Here is a 23,452-nt window from a genome sequence, read left to right as displayed (position 1 = left end):
TTGGGCCTCTGGCCGGGGGTCGAGAGGAGCGGATGAATGTGAAGATGAACTAGAGGGCCCATATAATGACAGCTTAAACATATTTTCCATTATCTGTAATTGCTTCAGAATCTGCATGTTTCTCAGTTTCTTGGAAGCATGTAGTTTTGGTTAGGACATAATAAGGGGTGGAATTTTCTATATAATATTTTAACTAGAGCCTGGTTTTTCCCTGTACTTAAACTGTACAAAAAGTATACTTAACAGTTTAGAGAGTGGAAAAAGAAAGATTAGGGGCCTAAGTATTTCATCTGCTTCAATAAGTCCAGGTGCAGAGGTGGCTGTTTTGGGCAGTGGCAATTGAGCGATTTCATAAAACACCAAACACTACTGCAACAGCTACAACAGAGGTCGGCAAGGTTTACCTCGCCTGGGCCGGTTCACTCCAGCGGAGATCCTTCCAGCCACAATTTCCAGCATCTGTGTCTGCGCAGACACGATTTCCAGCATCTGCACAGACATGATTTTCAGCGTCTGAGCATGTGCAGACGCGATTTTCGGCACCGCGGGTACCCATCTGTGCTGCGCCAGTTTAGCATAGCGCTCGGGGACTCACTGAGCGGGCGGCTCGGTTCGGGGGCAGCTCATGCGCCGGTTAAACGACCCCCGTGGGCTGCTTGTGGCCCATGGGCCTTAGGTTGCCGACCCCTGAGCTATAGTATTGCTAATGGATAGCCATACTTTATCACTACAGTGTACTACATATGGAGCTGCCTGTAAAAAGAATTAGAAATGGTTAATTGGTAGTTGTTAATCAGGGATTGCTATGAATAACATATTTCCCCAGTAGTTAATGATTGTCACTGGATTCCAGTTTGTATCCAGGCACAATAGAAGGTGTTGATTTTTACTAGAAAGCCCTTAATGTTGTGGGGCCAGGGTTTCTAAAGAAGTGCTTTCTTCCATATAAAGCTGCCCAACATTTGGGGTTTTTAATTTGAGAGCCTTCTCTGAGTGCCTCTGGCTTCAGAGGTCATGTGTGTGGCCACCAGTGAAAGTACGTTTTATGTGAAATTCCCTCTCTAGGCAAATTCACTTTGCTCATTTGTTTTGTTTTCCCCGAGACACCAGAACTTTTAACAGCAATTGAAATCCAGTCAGCTTTTAAAAACTTTGTTAATAGTACAGTGGTACCTCAGGTTAAGTACTTAATTCGTTCCGGAGGTCCGTTCTTAACCTGAAACTGTTCTTAACCTGAAGCACCACTTTAGCTAATGGGGCCTCCTGCTGCCGCTGTGCTGCCGGAGCACGATTTCTGTTCTCATCCTGAAGCAAAATTCTTAACCTGAAGCACTATTTCTGGGTTAGCGGAGTCTGTAACCTGAAGCGTATGTAACCTGAAGCGTATGTAACCCGAGGTACCACTGTATTGCTGTTTGTATTTTATTGTGCCAGCATAATAGAGTTCGTTTTCCAGGAGCAAAGACTACACATAGGATAAACAGTTAAGGTTATTGCAGCTCTTTGAGTTTGGCAGTGCAAGGATTCCGCCATCAGGCACCCTACCTGCTGGCAAATGCAACCCCTACCCCCTTACTATCACAGTGCTGATAAGAACGCCTGGCATATTGGGTCCACTTCTCTATAAGCAACCTGTGAACCTGGAGATATAGCTGGCATGCCAGACCCTGAGCTGGACCTGGACTAAGAAGCAAAATGGCAGGATAGCTTAAGAGGATCTCCATTGGGGACCAGGGTTTGCACCCCAACTTAAAAAAGGTAAAGGTAAAGGTACCCCTGCCCGTACGGGCCAGTCGTGTCCGACTCTGGGGTTGCGCGCCCATCTCACTTAAGAGGCCGGGGGCCAGCGCTGTCTGCAGACACTTCCGGGTCACGTGGCCAGCGTGACAAGCTGCATCTGGCGAGCCAGCGCAGCACACAGATATATATATTTTCCCCAATACCTTCCTTGTAAGGAATAAAGTTAAAACTGTATAATGGGACCAAAATCATAGAGCGATTTACTCTATTATTGTTAAAGAACAAATCATAGTCATGCACAGAGGAGGAAAAAAGCCCACAGCCTGCAATGCAGAGCCAATCACAACTGTGGGTAAAATTCCTTATAGCAATATCTACAGTCAGGTAGTAGGGAGAATGGGTAGGGAAGCCAGTGACTTATCATCTGTCATTTTGAATGAATGAGGCATCCCACATATCCAAAATACTAAGATCTGTGTTAACTTAAAACAACAGCACCCTAATAATCATAAGAATAGGATGGTCTTGATTAAGTGTAGTATTTCCACAGTTGGCACCGTATCAGCATCATTCACTGGCTAGGAAGTAGACTTTGCTCAGAGAGAGGAAAAAATGAGATGCTGCCAATTTTTGAAGTGGTGTGTTGAATAGATAGCATGTTGTTAAAATTAGTGCTATGTCCATGATAGTTAATCATTACCATCTGCGTTAGCCAGCGGATTTATGTACAAGTACTTCCTACAGTGTTAACTGCCATCACCTCCTAATCCTTATTGTGGAACTACTTTTGAGTTTACCTTTCAGACCCTTCCGTGCAGAAATATGTACAAGTTTAGCGTTATAGCCTGTCACTGGTTTGGGAATCTGATTAGACTCCCTGTGAAAATTCCAAACACACCTGCTGATAGTGAATTATTGGATGTAGGGCTTGATTCCCATTCATTCATTTTATATACCACCCTTCATCACAAAATCTCTGGGAGGTTCACATCATAAAATACAAGGTAAAAACACAAGTAAATAGTTAAAACTATAACCCCTCCCCTTCCCACAAACACATTTAAAAGAATATAAATCAGCCAAAGGCCTGATTCCTCTGATCCCTTCTTCATATTTGTTTAAAGCAGAGCTTTTAATGTTGGTGACATACTTTTTAGACATGCATCATTTCATGACACAGTAATTCAGTTTTGCATCATTTCTCAACACAGTAATTCAGTTTTACTAGCAAACTGGAGGTTAAACTAACCCCTTTCCAGTCCGAGGACACGCAACATACCTACACACTGCAGCCAACACACTAGCGTGTTGTGACACACAGTTTGGAAAGCTCTGGTTTAAAGGGATAAATAATTAAATGCAATGTCTACTATTTTAGTTACAGTGTGGTTTGCAGGACAACTAGGTTGCAGACTAATTTAATATTCTGTTACCTAATGGTCAGCCCACCAGTTGAAGTCAATCATTCTACAAATGTTATTCAAAGATGTTTTGTTTCTAAAAATAGAAATATAGTTTTTTAAAGCACATGCACAACTACTTAATTTGCTATTTATTTTGGCTTTGAATAAGCAATCATCAGATTATTTGAATATTTGAAGGGGCATATTTTCTGCTTAGCTTTTCATCACTTTCACAGAAGGGATTACTTTACTAATCCAGAGATCTAGATAACTTACCATAAACAACTATAGGTTCTTGAATGTTAATGGTGACAGAAGTGGTGGAGTGACTCAGCTGCACTGGTTGTGTGTTATGTATCAAAAGAAATACATCCACAATTTTCTAAAATGCAATTAGTTGTTTATTTAATAAATTTATATCCCACCTTTCTCTTAAATTGGGATTCAAAGTGGCTTACAACATTTTAAAATATAAAATAATAAAACAACGTTATAAAATACAAAATAATAAAAACTAGCTAAAAGCAATAATTAAAACATATCCAAACACATTTAGAATGAGCAATTAAAAACAGTTTCCCCTAACAGTAGCTTAGTGATCAGCATCATCTGCACCTTAATTTTCTAAGGTTTGTCTGAATTAAAAGGTCTTAAGCTGCCAGCAGATGGATAACAAAGAGGGAGCTCCATATTCTTATTCCATATTCGTAAAACCTTTTATTGGCATTACATACAACATCCAAAACAAAACAAATCAATACAGAATTACCACTTCTCCAGTGGCACAAAACATTTGCTAAAAGAAAGGAGGCAGAGCAGTCTGTCGTCACATCTCTTGGTCTCCAGGGAGATCAGACCTCTGCAGTGGAAAGAGGGAGCTAGTCTAACCTCCTGGGAGGAAATGCCACAATATGGGAGCAGCCACAGAAAAGGCTGTCTCTTGTGCTTCTATGATTGATGCATCCAAGAGAAGTTGCTCACCCAAGGATCTTAGCAGGTTTGTATAGGGAAATACAATCTTTCAGGTAGTTTGGGCTCAAGCCATATTGATTTTTCATATTTTTAGTATTTTGAAAAATGGTTGCGTCAATATTAATCATGATGATGACAGAATGAAAATGGCAATAGACAAATATAAGCCTGAAATAATACTAATCACAAAATGTTCATTTCAGCAGGCTTACTTTAAATCCAGCCTTTCTCATCTCTCCAGATTCCTATCCACTTCCCTCTTGCAGTTTTCTGTATGACATATTGTTCAATTTTTCCACAACTAATGTGAGCTACAAGGAAATGAAACAAACACCCCAAGGAAATCCCCTTCCTGTCCTGCTGCTACCCATCTCTCAATAGTCTGATCTAGGCCTTTTGCTAAGTAGTCTAAGTCTAACCTTAAACTTCGTACCTGTTACAGACTAAAATGTATTTCCCCACCTCATGCATTTTTTTAAAAAAAGAATCTGTGTTGTCTGTGCTGGGGACTTCTTTTATATATCGAACAAAGACTAGTCCCATAAAATAGCTTCCACACTTGGAGGGACAGCAAAAAAGCAAAATAAAATAAAATTCAGCCTCTCAAGGCTGTGGCACAAGGCCATTACATAGGAAACAAGCAAAAACAAACCCTTCCTAGTTAGGGAATTCCAAAGTCTGGGTGCTGCAAAGGTCACTTGTACTCTACAGCAGCTGCACAAAACAACCCAAACATTTTGCCACAGGGACACAACCTCACCTTCTGTTCTGCTACTAAGCAGACTCGTATTTGCTTTAGCAACTGAAGCTGATCTTCACACTATCCTTACCCGCTGAGTTGTTCATTTTGCTCCTGTAATGAAATTTTGGTATTCTAAAACAATGTCCTTAGGGATGGATCAGCCCTCTCAGATTAACTGGTTTATTTATTTATGGTGTGGAAAGCCCCTGGTGCATTCAAGACTTACTATGACAGCATGCAGAAGAGATGAATGATTTTACTGTATCTCTCAGGTGCCCATTCCATGAATCTCACAGATAGTAGAAAGTTTTAGACTGCCACTGCAGCTGTTGAACTAGTCTGAGTTGTGCCTGCTAATGCATGCACTTTCGTTTGGTCAAATTAAAGAAACATTATTTGCTCTTCTAAAATAGTAAAGAATTAAAAGGTAATTCAAACTCACTTTTAAAATTGAAATTACTATTTCATGTTCATTAACACACATTTGAGTCAAGTTGCCTAAAAAACATTTGGTATGATTAGCAGAATATGGATAAGGAATAAAACAATAGTTGTAATTGTTGTGATACCCACATAGCAAAGTATAAAATGTGGCATTCCAGATGCCAGCTACACAGTCTATCTTTCATAGCATATAATTCGGCATGAGTGTGCCTAATTCTCTAGTAGGAGTAATGACATGCATGGGAGTTTCCGATCATATCACATATGTTGGGACGCTAAGGTTTGGTACATAATGCCTTGAAACTTGTAAAGCTGAGCAGTCTCAAATCTTGACATTAGTTTTTATAGGTTGGGTGGGTTGATGGGAGAAAGCCTTGGCCCAAGCAGAAACAAGTTGGTGTTTATGAATGTGAAGTATCTTATTTGTATCTACCATTCGTAAGCAAGTCTTAAGGTTAAACTCGCATGAAATCAGTTGAAATGCTAAGCGGTGGGGTGTCTGTGAAAGGAAAATATTATTTTATAAATAAATAAATAAATAAATAAATAAATAAATAAATAAATAAAGTGAAGCCAGTTATTTAGAGCATGTTCAACTGATACAAAGTTGCATAACTGCATTACAAATCATTTGTACCAACTTGAGTTTTTATTTTTTATTTTTCTGGCAATAAATATGCCCTCTTTCTAGTCCAGATTTTGTATGTTGGGTGTGAAATATTCCTTTCCTCATAATCACGTCCTTTTCCAGTGTGGTGCTATTTAATTGGTTCATTGCTCATGAGTGAAGCTCCTTACTACACCAGGAGCTGAACTACTGTTAAGCCATTATTCTTCCAGTTGGTATTCTTCAATCAGTTGAAAGCAGAATTGAAATTGCAGTTCCATATGAGACATTGCACTGTATTACCCATAGGACAGCTCATATTTTCTCAGAAGTAAGTCCCATTCAGTACAAATTGTGTTTAGGAGTTCAACTTTCAATCATCAATAGTTCAATACTTTTTTAAGCAGTTGCTTTCTTTTTCCAGGCACTGCCATTATTGAAATTTGTTGTTTCAATTAGCTGATTTCTTAACTGGTTCCTTACCATGCCTGAAGTTGACCTTTTAATTATTTCCCTAGAAACAGATTTCTAGTTTTTCATCATCTGTGAAGGGGTAAAGGGGACAGTGGGATAGCAAGGATGAAGGCCTAATGGCTACGTCCTCTCTTCACTATAGAATTCTGAAAGAGATAAATGCCATATCTGAGTGAAGATCTGGCAATCCTGTTTAGTAAATGGTTTAAATTTTCATCTGCCAGTATTAATGATAGCAGAAGAAGTGCATATGAAGAAAGACAGGAAAGTTACAATCAAATTTGCTTTTGAAATCCACGTTTGGTTGTTTGGCTCATCATTCTTGTTCATTTCAGCATTATAAGTAGTGTAACTAATTGTGGAAACGGAGAACTACCATTTGAAGCATGCTGATTATTTATGGCACAAGTCAATGAGGCAGTTAACAGTGTAAAATCCAACAAACAATGTTGCAGATATGAAAAGCAGCTGTACTCATTCCTCTGCATCTAACTGCCGTCGTTTGAACAATAGAATGTGCAGTGGTGCCCCGCAAGACGGAAAACCCGCTAGACGAAAGGGTTTTCCGTTTTGGAGGCGCTTCGCAAAACAAATTTCCCTATGGGCTTGCTTCGCAAGACGAAAATGTCTTGCGAGTTCCTGTGGGGATTTTTCCCTTTCCCCCCCCCCCTTTTCCTAAGCCCTAAGCCGCTTATCAGCTGATCCGCTGATAAGCCGCTTATCAGCTGATCCGCTAAAAGCCGCTAAACCGCTAATAGCGCTAATCCGCTAAGCTGTCAATGGGCTTGCTTCGCAAGACGAAAAAACCGCTATACAAAGAGCCTCACGGAACGGATTAATTTCGTCTTGCGAGGCACCACTGTATTGCTCACAGAGTGTAACTTACAATAATAGTATAAGCTAGATATCTTGGATTTGGAGATATGTAACTTGGTTGGAATGACAAAGGATAGTCATTTGTGTTCCATCAGTTCCTCACTTGGCACTCAACTGCTGTCAATTTCCCCTCCAAAATACAGTGGTGCCCCGCAAGACGAACGTCTCGCAAGACGGAAAACCCGCTAGACGAAAGGGTTTTCCGTTTTGGAGGCGCTTCGCAAAACGAATTTCCCTATGGGCTTGCTTCGCAAGACGAAAATGTCTTGCGAGTTCCTGCGGGGTTTTTCCCCTCCCCCCTTTTCCTAAGCCCTAAGCCGCTTATCAGCTGATCCGCTAAAAGCCGCTAAACCGCTAATAGCGCTAATCCGCTAAGCTGTCAATGGGCTTGCTTCGCAAGACGAAAAAACCGCTATACGAAGAGCCTCACGGAACGGATTAATTTCCTCTTGCGAGGCACCACTGTATGTCAGATCAGCTTCCTATTTTAAATGAAACACACACATAAATGTTATATTGTGAATTCTTTGTATACTTTGAGTAAATTTTCCCTACAAATATGCATTTCATGAAAACAATAATTAAACTAATAAAGTTGGTTAAAATAAACATCTGTTTGTAAATAACTTTTGCCAGAAAGCCATTCCTATTCTATATGCTTATAGTAATTACAGTAATAGCAAACAATGAAACAATTTGCCGTGCCTATATTTTCAAGGGACGCATTCTCAGTCCCTTGAACCCCAGTTGACCAATAATCCTAAACCAGAAGCCCATCTCCAAAATGCCCTTGGGTGGGGAGGGTTAGTGAAGAGTGGTCAGTAGTTGTATTCTTGGGAAAAAAACATTATCATGTTTCTAATCTAGTCGTCAATGGACGTGTTTACTAGCTGTTTTAAGGATGAATATGATTTTATGGTTTTAATTTGCTCTATTGTATATTTGGGTGTGATTTGTAAACTGCTCTGGGATTTTTAAAAGTAAGAGTGGTGTGTGAATTAGTCTAATAAGCAAATGCTGATCCTTCAAAGCCTTAAGGCATAATCCTAAACACGATTGCCTATAGTTGAAGGGCTGAAGGACTTGGCAGAAGCCTCACTGGACCGGCAGAACACCTGATACATCACTGCCATTGCAGATAATACTGGCAGAACATCTCAGATACACCACTGGAACATGCTGTTGGGCAGGTTGCCTGAAACAGGGAAACAGTCATGTGAGTTGCACATGGTTGGCACAGGGAAGGACGCTTGCCCCTTCAATCCACAGCCATGCCTTAATCAATGGCACTTTACACTAGTCCTGGATTATAGAATACAGTAATAGAATTGTAGAGTTGGGAGGAACCCCGAACATCATCTAGTCCAACACCCAGCAGTGCTAAAACTAAAGCTCTATATTTGCTGTCTGCCATTTTAACAGTGTTTTTGTAATTTTTGTCATGTGTATTTCCCCTTCCTGCCTGAGCATACATTGGAAACAGTGACAATTCTGCTTGTGCAGTAGCAATGAATATCTGGTACCTTAAGAAACTAGGAAGCTGCCTTCTTCTGAGTCATACCATTGATCCATTTAGCTTAATATTGCTGGGACTGATGGGACTTGTAGTCATAGCTGTCAACTTTTCCCTTTTCTTGCGAGGAATCCTATTCAGAATAAGGGAATTTCCCTTTAAAAAAGGGAAAAGTTGACAGCTATGCTTGTAGTCCAACAACATCTGGAGGACACCAGGTTGGTGAAAGCTGACCTGCACTGACCGGCTTCTTATTCTGGGCAAATTTAATTTTCACTGGCTTATTTGTTACAAGGAAAGCGCCCTTCTATTAACTGCTCAGTAATGGGCTTATAAGAAAACCCACTGGATTCAATGAAGTCCTTCCATTGACCTTCACATAGTTTTTTGGCTTGGGTCCCAAATGAACATAAGCCTCTTTTTAAATCTTTGAAACACTGATCTGCCTTTAGCATCATAACTGAAATGAATATAGTTCCAGACACATTAGGGGACGGGCTGGGTTAATAGTATGTCATAAATCAATTTCCTTCCTTCCAGGGGTTTAGCAAGGATAGATATCATGGATAGCATCTTACCACTTAGTCATGGTGACAAGGGTCTACTGTTAAATTACTAATTTAAACTAAAACTATTGCCTGTTGTTTTGCAGTGCTGCCAAGCTTCTGGACAAGAATCTGTTCTCTGTCAGCACCCCGAATCCTCTGCTTCCTTCTCCTGCAGGTCTTCAGCTTGCTCAGCTGCAAGCCCAGCTTACCCTGCACAGGCTAAAATTGGCTCAGACAGCAGTCACCAACAACACAGCAGCTGCAACTGTCCTGAATCAAGTTCTCTCCAAAGTGGCCATGTCTCAGCCTCTGTTCAACCAATTAAGACATCCATCCATGTTTAACGCTCCTCAGGGACATGTTGGAGGGCCTGGAGTTACCAACTCTAGATTCCCACCTGGTGGAATACATTTTCCAGCACAAAACCCCACTTTGGCAGTACCGAGTGGAACTCTGGGGCCTGTAAATAACCTTCAAAATCAAAACCCAAATGCTGTTGTCATAAATCCTTTTGGAGGTGTAATATCTCAGACAGCTGGACAACAGGCTGTAGTTATGGGACTAAATAAGTCTGGCATCTCCTCTGCTACAGGTGGATTTTATGACTATGGTAAACAAGTATTTCCCTCTGATGCGGAACAGTGCAGCCAGCATGGCTTTGTGACCACTGCGTCTCATTCAGTCCCAACTTCTTCTGGAGTTGGAACCTATGATGGTCATTTTGGTAAGCATGGCAACCATCCAGGATTTCAGAAAGACTTTTATGGAGTGAGTTCTAAAGGCCAGCATACAGCTGGTGTACAGACTTTGACTTTTGCTGCTGATCCACATAATTCTCATCAGATTATAAATCAAAAAGGCGAGGCGGGTTCTGTAATACATGAAACAGAAACAAAGCAGTGGGAAAATCCTTCTACTTTTCCTAGCCAAAATAAGCCTGACACCATGCCCAATGCCAGCATGTGGCCATCAACAAGTGCCCCATATGAAATAAGAAACGATCTCTACAACCCTGAAGAACCAACGCCTGACACAAAGTTCAGTGCTGGCGCTCCACTTCCTTTCAGCAGAACCAAAAGCAGTAAGCAGAATTTCAGCAACTCACGAATGAGACAGAAGCAGGAAGCAGATTTGTCAGTGAGACCTCTTCAGTCTCATGAGCTAAATGACTTTCATAGTATAGCACCTGTTTGCTTCCCTCACATCTGCACCTTATGCGATAAGAAGGTCTTTGATCTAAAGGTACGTCTTGGGGAGAACTGGACATCTTTCTAGTACTTGGAAGTGTGTTTCATTAAATTAACTCCAAGGCATTCCTGATATAAGTTGTGTAACTATTGAGTTTATTAGTTTTTTTAGTCTGTGTATTTGTGGGTTGTTACATGGGTCTTACAAGTTTACTCAAGAGCAGACCCACTGAAATGAATGACCACTACTATGTTGTGTCCATTCATTTCAGTAGGTTTCTCTGAGTAAAACTTTGTTTAATATCACCCAAAGGCTACAGTCCTAAGAAGATTTAGCCATTAAAATTAGTGGGGCTTGCTTCAAGCTAAATATGCTTTAAAACATTCTGTTAGTTGTACACTGAGGAAATTTATTATACACACAGATGGATTATAAATGTAGAATTTTCCTTATATCTGAAGCACTTTGGGGAGAAGAGCTCTAGTATTTCAATGATTTGTCAGACTGCTTCACGAAGAGCAGGTATTAAAATAGTAGATAAATTAATCACGATTCTGCAATAGCTAGGTTCTGCTCTCATCCAGTTGTCACAAAGAAGGCCATGTTATTTTATTTTACAAGATGGCTGTTTTTGTGAAATGATGAACTTCCTCCATAAGAAAATATTAATACTAATGGAGTTACATTTCTGGTGCTGGGAAAAGTGTATCCTTTAGAACAAAACTTGGTAAGAGAAATGTCTGTCCTAACTTAGCTTCTTATCTTGCCATGGTACTGTAGTAATCTACCAGCTTCTGTTACCAGTTCCATATCCTCAGGTGATATGTATTTCGAGCCTCATTCATATTTGTAAGCGATTTATATCAGATTGTTCCCCAGTATGGTGAGAAATAAACTGTTTTTAATGTTGTAACCTTCCGTGATACCTTAAGGTGATGGATAGGTAAGAAATTAATATTATTATCATCAATGAATACATAATTAGACATGTTAAGAAAAGAATCATATCTCAGGGTTGATATATTTTTCATCTTTGTTGTCAATAACTCCCCTTATTGGAAATTTTGGTAAATGAACAAAGATTTTTTTGCTTTGTTTTTAAATGTCACATACATTGAAATAAATATATTTTTAAAACATTTGTGGGCACTCAAAGTATATTCAGCACTTCAGAAATTTTTGCTACATTACTTTTACTCAACCTCCCTTATATGTCCTTTTAAAAAACAGAAATATTGCAGTCAGGAGATTTCTTGTCACCCGGCTTTTTTGGTTCTTGTATTTTGCAATTAAAAACAAGAAGCCTGAGTACCAGTTCTCCTGCACTGTAGGGCACTGTGCAGATGTGCATGCAGGAGGAATTTGTCTGGTTTGCTCTTTTACAGTTGCTCAACCTGATCTAGTGCTCCTAATTTGCTTGTGGATAAGAATGTAACTCCCAGTCTGACTATACACTTCTTCAGATGCAGTTGAGATGCAGTTTCACTGCACAGAAATATGCATGAAAGCAATATATTATGTGACACAAAATGTTTGTTTTACAAATAAATACATTGAAAATTGTGCAGTTTATGTTAAAAGCGTGTACAAAATACACACCATTTAAATGTAGACTTCTTGTGTATTCTTTCAAAAAATAAGCATAAAATGAATTAATGAGTGAATGATGTTTGCACCTTGCTGTCCATTAGTTGCTGTATTTGTTAATTGTATGTCTACCCTGAGGTATTAACTGCTGTTTTAATTCATACTGTAATTTTAATGTATTCTTTATTGTCCACCACCTTGTGATTTCAAATGAAATAAATAAATAAGAAAATGGGACAGAATGAACCTACAACTGAGCACCAGCAAGACTGAAGTGGGATGGATTTAGGTGGATCAGTCAGTCCCTTTGTGCAGATATGGCTCCTTCACATACAAAACCCCCTTCCGCAGTAGGGGTTCAGAAAACGTCCAGTCCTGTTTCAGTGTTCCTCCAGTGATACTGCTGTAAATGGGATGAGCAATTCCAGCAGCTGTTGGAGCAGCTTAATTCAGCCACAGTAGTCACTGGAAGGAGCACAGCAGTAGGGCTTGGCAGTTTGTGGACTCCAGCTATGGCTAGGAATTTATGGGCCTGGATAGTGCATGTTTGCAGAGTTTAAGTGGGTCAGATTTGTTTCATCTGGAGTAATTTCATGTCAAATTTTGGAATAGTATGGAATTTTCTACAAAAACAAAAATCCCCGGAAACTTCTAATACAGCCATTCATATGGCCTATTATAACAAATGCTGCTGCACGTGTTTTCTTCTATTTTCCCACAATTTTATTATATTTTCTCACTATTTTTACGTAGGACTGGGATCAGCATATTAAAGGAAATCTTCACATTCAAAAATGCATTGCTTTCTCAGAGAAGTGAGTGTTAAGTAAAGAAACAATTTTGTGCCTGCTTTGTGACTTATATTACTGTTTTATTTAGTTTCTTGTACAAGCTTCTTGAATTAAAGTTGTGATCTAATCATAAAACATGTTAACCATAAATACTGTGTGGATGTAAATTCTAGTAATGAACACAGGAACCTTTTGCAAATGAATGTATGTGTTTCGAATCTTCTACAGACAATGCATGCATGACAAATGACATCAAGATGTAGACTAGAGTACCGAGGTCCAATTATTTGTCTTGCAAAACAACTATATTGCAAGACAGATGTATTTGCACACATACTGCTGTTCTTACTGGAAGCAGAAGGAATGCATGCTATCTCCAGATACAATTTCCATCTGAAACCCATAGCTTCACACTGGCTTATGCTATTTTTGACAATCCTAACCATTATTTTGCCACTCCCACTTCATTTGCATGCTTGATCCTTATGGGTTGACCTTCTTGAGGAGGCTGCAGCGAAACCAATAGTGCAAATGCCCTACAAAGCAGTCCTAATAGGTCAGTGATGTAATGTCCCTGGAATAACAGAATAATTTCTGGTAGTGAGCAGGGGAGTTTCTGTGATAACTCTTGAGTATTTAGGCCAAGATCTTTTCCAGTTTTCCTACTGTGTTGCTGAATGTCAACCTTTGTTTCTTTTTAGTTCCAACATACGGTGTGTGCTAAGTTCAGCAGAAGGAATGCTGCACTCTTCTCCAAATAACACATCTGCATTTAATCTTTCTGGTTCCGAAGGTAAATTACAATATCAAAAATATATAATTAACAGGGCACTCCTATATATGTCTACTCAGAAGTAAGACCTTTTGAGTTGAACAAGACTTACTCCTGGTAAGTGAGCATAGGATTGCATCCTTAACCTTTTTTTAGTTGCAGCAAGCAGGTTTACGTTTAATTGTATGTTTATTCGCACATGACATAATATTAGCTATACGTTAATGTATTTGTGTTCCAAGTTTTTTTTTTTAAAAAAAGCTTTATGCGATAATGTAGCATTATGTAATAATATATAAAGAAAGAACAAATATACTGTATATTTGGATATATTTATAACTGTTCTGATTGAGCCCATCCAGACATTTTTGATAGCAAATGAACTAGATCATCTGTCCAGGCGGCCACCTATCATCCAAATCATGCATACAGCCAAAGGAGAATGCCCCATAGCTCTGTCACTGTTACCATATTCTAATAAATCTTTTAAATGAATCTAAGCCTTTATAATGAATAGTAAGTCTGGTTTTATTCCTCTGACTGCTGGCTGATGATGTGTTTATTTTTGTATTCTTTACTGCTTTACTTCAATTGAATTAGTTGATTTATCTGCTTTTTATTGCCATTTTATATTACTTCAGTTTTTATATCTTTAAATTTATTTAGATTTCTTATATGTAGATTTATTTTTAATACTTGTTCATCACTCTAAAAACTTTAAAGTTGAAAAATTGTTTAAAAAATAAATAAAAATCTGAAGACAGGCATGGGGAAAGTCTGAATCAGACCGCTATGCCCCCTTGGCTGTTTGCCTTTTCCAACAAAGATCCTAAAAACAACAAAGAGCACATCTCAAGGTCAGACAATGGTGCTACAGTGAATAAATCAGAATGGTGGGAGATTCAGGACAAACCAAAGGAAGTACGTACATCCTCATTCACATAATGCATAGTTAAACTATGGAGCACGCTAAACACATTCTTAGCCAATGGAATTTGATACTAAATGTTCTGGTGATGGCAACCAAGCTAGATGGTTTTAAAAGAGGCTTAAACAAAATTCATCACAGAGGATGGGGCTATCAGGGGCCATTAGTCATAACGGCTACATAGTATATCTTGGATTAGAAGTACTATGCCTTCTGAATACCAGTTCTGAATAACAAGAGAATGCTGCGCTCATTTCATATTTGTGGGCTTCCCATAGGCATTTTGTCCATTGTGAGAACAGAATTCTTGACTAGATAGTTGCTTGGTCAGTTCCAGCAGGGTTCTCCTTATGTTCATCTTGCCCAGCAGAAACAGGACCATGATGGATATTTCATTTTGACTTGATGCTTCACTGGGCTCAGGAAATCACCCCAGCCCACCCTCTATTTGTAGAATTTCTCCAGAGAATCATGGGCAGTGGTAGCCTATCATTAGAGAAAGACGGCTATGTAGGATGGGCTTATACCTCCATGAACCTGGAAGGCTGTGACAGATAGGATTTGCTTTTCCAATGTTAGAAAGATACTAGTTATTTAAGAAAGTAGCACTTCGTCGTTTTTTGTACCTCATACACATTTCTGGGTTGTCACTGAATACGTTTCATTTGTTTAGATTACACTTTAAACGTGGGGACATCATACAACTCTACACCTTCATTTGTCCAGCCAGGTTCTACGTTTTCTTCTATACCATCTGGAGTAAATGTGAGTATCTCACACAATATTCTAAGTATAGTTCAGCATTCAGCTCTTAGTGAACACCAGGGTTTTCTTTAACAGCATTAAAACAATATAATTGAATATACTTGAATGATATAACAGTATTTCTAATTAATTTTGAATTAATTGCTGGCCTGCGTGTAGCCCAGGGCTGGGCCCATACTCCTTCCACATGCATGTATATGCTTCCTCTCTGTTTAAGTGATATGTAGAAAATAAAATCAAAAGACTTTAAAAGCACCCTGTAGAGCTGTGCAGTGTTAGGTTTTCAGCATTGCAATGTATCACCAGCCAAAGATCGTGATCTGGTGCTACATTGTGATGTCAGAAGGGAGGGGTGAGCTGCTTCATCCCCAGCCCTGCAAGGCGCAGGGGTGAAACCACCTCAGCTTGGAGCTAAGGTGGTTTCACCCCAGTGCTTTGTGGGCCCAGGGATGAGGCAGCTTGCTCCTACTGCCTGGCACTTCTCCACTGAGAGGAAGGCAGCTGTGTGTGCCTTAATGTAGAAGTATAATGGAGCCCCCGCCCCACCTCCAGCTTGTGCAAGCCAGAGGCTAGGTGGGGGCTCCTTTAAACTTCTCCACTGAGGTGCACACAGCTGCCCATCCCTCCGTGTAAGGGAGCCCCCACCTTGTTGCTCATGTAAGCAAGAGGCAGGGAGGGGGCTCAATTGTTTTATGGTTTCAACTTCATTTTAATGTTTCATTTTTTATTGTTAGCCACCCTGAGAAAGGAAAGTCAGTGTATAAGAAATAACAACAACAACAACAACAACAACAATAATAATAATAATAATAATAAATAATAAATAATTCATATTAACTATTTACAGTAGTATAATTATGGCTAGGATAGACTTAAATCCCATTCTGTCCTAACTGTTGATCAAGGTGTTTATTGTTACTAGATCTGATCTTAATGTATTTTGAGCAGTGTATGGAAAACTGATATGCCTGAGATATGAAATGAATGCATAGGATTACAGGAGAAAGACAACATATATATTTGCCTTTAAGGCTTGTACAGTGCAAGTACAGTGCTTGTACAGTGCAAGTTAAGAAAGAGGGTTTTTTAAAGTATACGTCTAGTTGGATGCTGTTTTAGATATCTGTCTATACATTTATTTTTAATAATTTCAGCTGCCACAAAGGAAAAGTACACCAGGTCGAGTAGTACACATCTGTAATCTTCCTGAAGGAAGCTGTACAGAGAATGATGTTATTAATCTTGGACTTCCCTTTGGAAAAGTCACTAATTATATCCTTATGAAATCCACCAATCAAGTATGTTCTTCTTTTTATTGTTTGCTATAATAAAAGCATAAAAATGTACCGTAAATGTATTGTTTGAGTTTTTAACATAAATTGCATTTTCTTAAAGTGCAGTAGTTACCGGTATTTCAAAAGTGACTGTGTGTAGTTAGCTCTTTAGTTCTTCTAGAATAATTGCTTGTTTTATTTATAAGGTGAATTGTGTATACTCTAGTTCAGATGCCCAGTTTAGATCATTGTATTTTCAGATGCCTGTATATTTTACAGGAACTTTGTCAAGCAAACACAGGACTGCATTGTAGGAGATTAGTGGCTTTAGTGACCTTTTCTCAGTGGAGGAGAACATCCTTGTATAGGTTAGGTTTTCCTGTCCACTCTTAAGAGCCAATCTTAAGGATGGATAAATCTATCGATTTTGTGTCTCTCAATTTCTCATTTTTCCTATCTCAAGTTTGCATCTCCACATTTTCACTCTAGTTTGCAAATTTATTCAGTAACTTTTCATCAGAACTGTAATGCACATTTCTCCTTATAATACACATTTTGGATGGAATTTTTGACCTTTATATAGATATACATACATTTTTAGAAGCAGTTTTTCTTTATATAATTCATTTTTGTATGCTGTTTTCACTAGGCATGCTTTCTCCTAATATAAACATTTTTGTACACATTATTTGGTTGGAAAAATGCATTGTAAAATCCAGAAGTGTGAAATTTGAAGGAAGGCTGTTTCAGTGTGCATGTTGTTTTAAGGAATGTGATTTAGGTAGGTTCATATTGAAATACAAAGTGAACCAAATTTCTCTCCCAACCCCTATCATGGTTAAGGAAGAGAAACTTTAAACCCAATCTCCAGTTCAGATGACATGCTAAGCCACACCTTGATTTAGCTGCTGCACTGTGCTCAAAGGACCAAGGCAGAGCAAAGCAGGTACAGGCTGCTCTCCAGAATGCACCAGTTTGCACAGCTTCAGTAAACCACTTTTGGGATTACCATGTGTAAATGTGTAAATGAGGCCAATGTTCCTTTCCTTCTCCATATAGTTTATAGTTAGACTGTAGTAATCAATTACCATTTTTTAAAAACCCACATTTATGAGTTTCCGTTCTACTAATTTTTTTGTGCCCGGTCCCATGAAAATTACTTGAAATCTTTCACAGGGCTCGGGATATATTTTTCCTTGTGTGGCTAGACGTAAAGGAGGGCAAGGCTCTTGTACCGTTAGTACAAGATGGAAATCTTAGCAGACTGTCCTTTCAACGTCCCTGATTACAAGATGCATCTACCAAGCTACTTTCTTTCACATATCAGTGGAAGATACTTGTGTCCTGTCTTTCTGTGTAACTAAAATTATGCCTGTGTGTGTGTGTGTGTGTGTGTGTGTACACACACACACACACACACACACACACACACACACATCTTGATTAGTAGAAATAAGTTTGTCTACTTATCAAAACATAAATAGCACAATATATTAAGATAATCTTTCTATTTATTCTAATGATCTTCACTTTAATATACTATGAAGATGCAGTTTTTGTCATGTTTTTCTTTTTTTACTAATACAGTTTCTGTATTATAACAGGCTTTTCTAGAAATGGCCTACACTGAGGCAGCTCAGGCTATGGTGCAGTACTACAAAGAAAAACCTGCAATGATAAACGATGACAAATTGCTCATTAGAATGTCTAAAAGATACAGAGAACTTCAGTTGAAGGTAAATAAATTAGTTATCCTGTCTTTCTGTGAATTTTGGTGTTAGTTGTTCAACTGCTTTCATTGCTAGTATGTTGTTTTCAGATAAGCTTTCATAATTTTTTTTCTACAGTTTTCCCCTTCACCACGTCATTGTTTATATACCTGTGGTATCATTTATTGGACAAGCCTGCCTTTTCTGCTTAGACTGAGTATAAGACTAAAGTATTGGACAAATAAGTAAAGGTAAAGGTACCCCTGCCCGTACGGGCCAGTCTTGACAGACTCTAGGGTTGTGCGCTCATCTCACTCTAGAGGCCGGGAGCCAGTGCTGTCCGCAGACACTTCCGGGTCACGTGGCCAGCGTGATGAAGCTGCTCTGGCGAGCCAGCACAGCACATGGAAACGCCGTTTACCTTCCCGCTAGTAAGCGGTCCCTATTTATCTACTTGTACCCGGGGGTGCTTTCGAACTGCTAGGTTGGCAGGCGCTGGGACCGAGCAACTGGAGCGCACCCCGCCGCGGGGATTGGAACCGCCGACCATGCGATCGGCAAGTCCTAGGCGCTGAGGTTTTATCCACAGCGCCACCCGCGTCCCATATTGGACAAATAAGACCCCTGATTTATCCCATAGACTCCATCTGCACTGTCTATACATTTAAAGAGCTATCATAGTATTTTAAACAGTCATGGTTCCCTGCAAAGAATCCTTGGGAACAGTAGATTGTTAAGAGTGCTGAGAGTTGTTAGAAGACCCCTATTCCCCTCACATACCCTGTGTTCCCTGGGAATTGGGATTGATAGTTAACCACTCTTGGTAATAAACTCCTGTGTAGAGAAGATTTCAGCAAAACTTTATCTATGGGGCTTTTCTGTAAACAATACATCAACGGAAACGTGTAGCTTGTGCCATTGCTGATGAGTTGTGTGACATGTTTGTAGTTTTTATTAAAAAGGCATTTTTGTAGCCAGTGTCAGTCAGTGGGCTCTCATAAGTATATTGTCCGCATGTGCTCAGTATGAACCTGCTGTGAAAGGAGTGAGTGTGGGCTGAATGGAATGTTGGGTGGGTAAGAATAAATGCCAAGTGAAGATGATCAGTTTGGTACTTGTAATGTGGAATGGTAGCTTCAGCTGCATGGCTGCTTAACTTCTGTAGGATCCATGTGTCTGTTCTAGCGAACAGACAAATCTGGGACTTCTTCTTTTGTGTATTCTGGAACCTCTGTAGTGTGGTGGTGCCGACAGAGGCAGAGGTCGGCACAGCACTCAGGTCAACAACTTGGGGTGGGTGCTCCCCCTAAAAAAAAAGGTCAACAAGTTCTGGCACCTCTTTCTATAGAAAAAAGACCTGTCCAGAACTAACCACAGGATGAGATACTATACCATATAATTATTGTCTAAATAATGTGTCTATTAGGGCTCTTAATAGCTGTAATTTATCAGCAGTTTGAGTGGAAATGTAAAGCCACTAGCCAGCAATGGATGCTATAGTGGGGCAGCAGACTTGCTTGACCTGCAACCGTATCACTCCTGCTTACCAGGAGGGGCAAGGTTGGTGTACTGCAAATGCACTGTGCCCTCTTTGCTCCTTCTCCTCTGCCTCCTGGTCTGCGGCAGCAACATGACTGATGCAATGTCAGGTATTACGCTGCTGCCTTCACCACCATCTTGTACTGTCCTTAGCAACTTCTTTAACCAAATGGTTTCTTGCCAATTGAATAATTGTTTTTAGTTGATTAGTTTTCTCTTATTCAACAGTAAGAAACTAAGTCATAGCATTCTGCAAAGTAAGCATAATAAAATAATTGAAAATATTCATACCAGTGCTTCTCTTTAAATAGCTTGAAGTGTGAAGCTTATTTACAATTATTAATCTGTATGTTTATATTTGGCTTAGAAACCAGGTAAGAATGTGGCAGCAATAATCCATGACATCCATTCTCAGAGGGAGCGGGACATGTTGCGGGAGACAGACAGGTATTACACAATGTTCTTTTACTTTTTTGATTTGAAATGTGTTTTTTGAAAAGTTAAGAGACTTAAAAATTGTTTGCTATACAGCGATACCTCGGGTTACAAACTTAATTCATTCTGGAGGTCCTTTCTTAACCTGAAACCGTTCTTAACCTGAGGAGTGCTTTCACTAATGGGGCGTCCTGCTGCCGCTGCGCCACTGGTGCATGATTTCCATTCTTATCCTGGGGCAAAGTTCGCAATCCGAGGTACTACTTCTGGGTTAGCTGAGTTTGTTACTTGAAGCGTTTGTAACCCGAGGTACCACTGTGTTAAGAAAATGCATGCTGAAATACTGACATTCTCAGTAAAATCTGCTGAGCACAAACTACAACGTGTTTCTGAAATTTTCAAGAAGAAAATGCCAAATGCACAGACACTGTCAAATACCAGTTTTAAATAAAATATTAATCCACTTTCTATTATTTCCTGTTTATTGTTGTCTGTAGTTAAGAAAAAAACTAGTAGATGAACTCATAAATTATCTTTTTACTTGTAGTTAAGGTACTTGTAGTTAAGGTATTTTAGTCATTCTCTAGAGCTAATATATGTAGATGGCTGGATATGCATTCAGTTCAAAATCATCAGATTGTTTGGTTATGTGAACAAATCTTAATGTCCTTAAGATTGTTACTGGATAGTGTAATGTTTTACGATGGTATGAACTGCTTTGGTGTTTCTGTCTTGTGATTGAAAAGTGGTATAAAATATTATAAAACTATTATAAAACAACGATAAGAATAATAAGTAGCATCCTTCTTTTTCTTTGTGTTATAGATATGGACCTGAAAGGCCTCGGTCTCGCAGCCCTATAAGCCGTTCTCTTTCCCCGAGATCACACACTCCAAGCTTTACTTCCTGCAGTTCCCCACATAGTCCGCTGAGCACAAACTGGACAGACTGGGGAAATGGAAGAGAGCAATGGGATCAGTCTTCATATTCCCGAAGGGAGGAAGAAAGAGACTCAATGCCCCGGAGAGAGAATGGGGAAGAGAAAAGAGATAGAACTGACACATGGGTGCATGAGAGAAAACATTATGTGCGCCATTTGGATAAACTAGACTCGGAAGAACGTTCTGAAGGAACCAGAAGCTACAGAGAAAAATATTTAAGAGGGGTGTCACCAAGTGCAAAGGGGATTCATGGTTTGCCTGGATATAAGAACAGAGAAGAAGACTATTATAGGAAACCAACAAAGCAAAAATCCGATAAGTATTCAAAACAGACACTGGATACAGCTCCAAAGTGTAAAAGGAAGGAAGAAGCAAGATTGAAAGAACAGAAGCATTCTCACTGTGAAGATCCAACAAGAGAAGAAAAAATAGAACAGAAACCCAACAAGGTCCCTGACAGTATCAAACAAAAGCAAAGTGATAAGGAAAAATTCAAGGATTCTGATAGAAAGTCAGAGGAAGAAGTACCTGATGAGGCTGAAAGAGTTAATGTGAAGACAGGGGCAGGAACTGAAAACGAGGTAATTAGTGATTTAAGTTACTATTGGAAAATTTTATGAGACACACTGTAATTAAAAGTACCTCTTCTAAAAAATAACTTGGTGTGAATTTACAGAATGAACATGCACAGATGTAAATTAGACTCCCATCAACACTGTCTCTCCTTGCTTATTTCTACAAATCAGATTAAATAACCCCTCCCCCCCATGTTGCAGGCATCACCTCCTAGTGCATATGATGATATGATATGATATGATATGATATGATAATATGATATTATTTGTGTTTGTGTGTGTGTTTTTGTTGTGTTGATTATATGTCACCACTTTGTCATTCTGCCAGTGAACAACCTCAACGGAACTGACTATTTAAGAATTTGTGTGTTGTTTATTTGTTAATTAAGGGATTTGAAATTAGGAGCAAATGTTGTTGTTAAGTAAAATCACAAGGACATACAAGCTAAAGTTTCCAATGGAATAGAATAGAAAAAGATACCCCAAAAACATATTGCAACAGTTTAATTTAGAATTCCTGGTGCAGATTATCACTATGGAACGGCAGTCACATTTGATAAAATTTGCATAAACTATTTACTGCAATGTTCAGTACAGCTCTATATCCCTGCCCAGTGTATCATTAATTATGCTGAGAAGTGACTTACTGTTAATTATAATCAAATTACTTTTACAATATTTCCCATTATAATTACTGTCCTGAGAACTGGATCACATTCATTTTTATTTCATAACTGTCATAATGTGGAAGGTAATTCACTGATTTTGTGACATTTTAAAATAGCAAATACTTACCTTAATTTGTACACGTTAAGAACGTGCATTCCTACAGTACAATTTTACAGTGAATGGACTTGTCTGGATCGTCTGATAACTCCAGTATTCAGCATTATTATTTTGCCCTTTGTAGCTGGGAACCTAAGATCAGCTTAAGTTCACAAAGAGGTGGGGAGGGGAGGGGAGGATTGCAGAGTGCAGTAAAAATTTTAAAAAATTAAAAAAATAGGCGAAGACAGACAAAACAGTTTTACAGCAGCAAGCAAGTTGAATCTGGAAGCGCTGTGTTAAATCCGAATGTAGTAATCTTCTCCAGGGGTCTAGCTCTGAAAAAACAGGGGTTCTCTAGGCTTGCAGAAAAATCTGGCTGTGTCCAGCACTGGTTGAGTGGCATCTCATCATATTATCAATAAAGCTTCCTGCTGTCAAACACCCAGAGTAGTTTATAATTTGTGTTCAAATAACACAATGAATGGATTGATAGATGCACTTGCAGCTCTCTAATTCTAAAAAAGCAAAACAAAACCAGGTAACCCATCTGATAACCTGGGAGAAAGGGAAATACTAAGAGCTTATCCACACTTCCTCTTGTTCCACTGCTTTCCCCCAGGGAAAACTGCTCTTTAGAACTCAATTGGAGCAAGTGACAATTGGGTTTTCTGCACATTCCCGTTTGTTCTTATTTAGAACTCAAGAGCAGATTTTCCCTGGGAAAGCAGTAGGGCAAGGGAAAAATTGCTCAGACCCATGCCTAGAAAACATGAGTCAAGCAGAATATTGCCAAGACCCATGCTTTCTAGGCACAGGACAAGTGGAAGTGTGGATGAGGCCTCCACTAAATCAGCATTTGAT

At 39.2% G+C, this 23,452-nt stretch overlaps 1 protein-coding gene across 9 annotated transcripts in view; it reads left to right on the top strand.

Annotated features, from left to right (window-relative positions):
- RBM20 (RNA binding motif protein 20) overlaps positions 1-23,452 on the top strand; it is a 111,578-nt gene that overhangs the window by 76,418 nt on the left and 11,708 nt on the right. For 7 of the 9 annotated variants that reach the window (XM_079976067.1, XM_079976064.1, XM_079976063.1 and 4 more), the window contains exons 2-9: positions 9,424-10,561; positions 12,848-12,909; positions 13,587-13,678; positions 15,259-15,350; positions 16,505-16,648; positions 18,229-18,360; positions 20,240-20,319; positions 21,133-21,829. In XM_079976067.1, the coding sequence (XP_079832193.1) occupies positions 9,424-10,561; positions 12,848-12,909; positions 13,587-13,678; positions 15,259-15,350; positions 16,505-16,648; positions 18,229-18,360; positions 20,240-20,319; positions 21,133-21,829 (2,437 nt within the window). Of the gene's footprint in view, positions 1-5,649; positions 5,695-6,108; positions 6,240-9,423; positions 10,562-12,847; positions 12,910-13,586; positions 13,679-15,258; positions 15,351-16,504; positions 16,649-18,228; positions 18,361-20,239; positions 20,320-21,132; positions 21,830-23,452 lie in introns of those variants that run through there. The other 2 variants (XM_079976066.1, XM_079976065.1) reach the window with 2 other exon arrangements.

This window comes from Podarcis cretensis, assembly GCF_951804945.1.
Source record: "Podarcis cretensis genome assembly, chromosome: 5".
Lineage (NCBI taxonomy): Eukaryota > Metazoa > Chordata > Lepidosauria > Squamata > Lacertidae > Podarcis > Podarcis cretensis.
The sequence above is the reverse complement of the archived record's forward strand: the minus strand, read 5'-3'. Positions and strand labels throughout refer to the sequence as shown.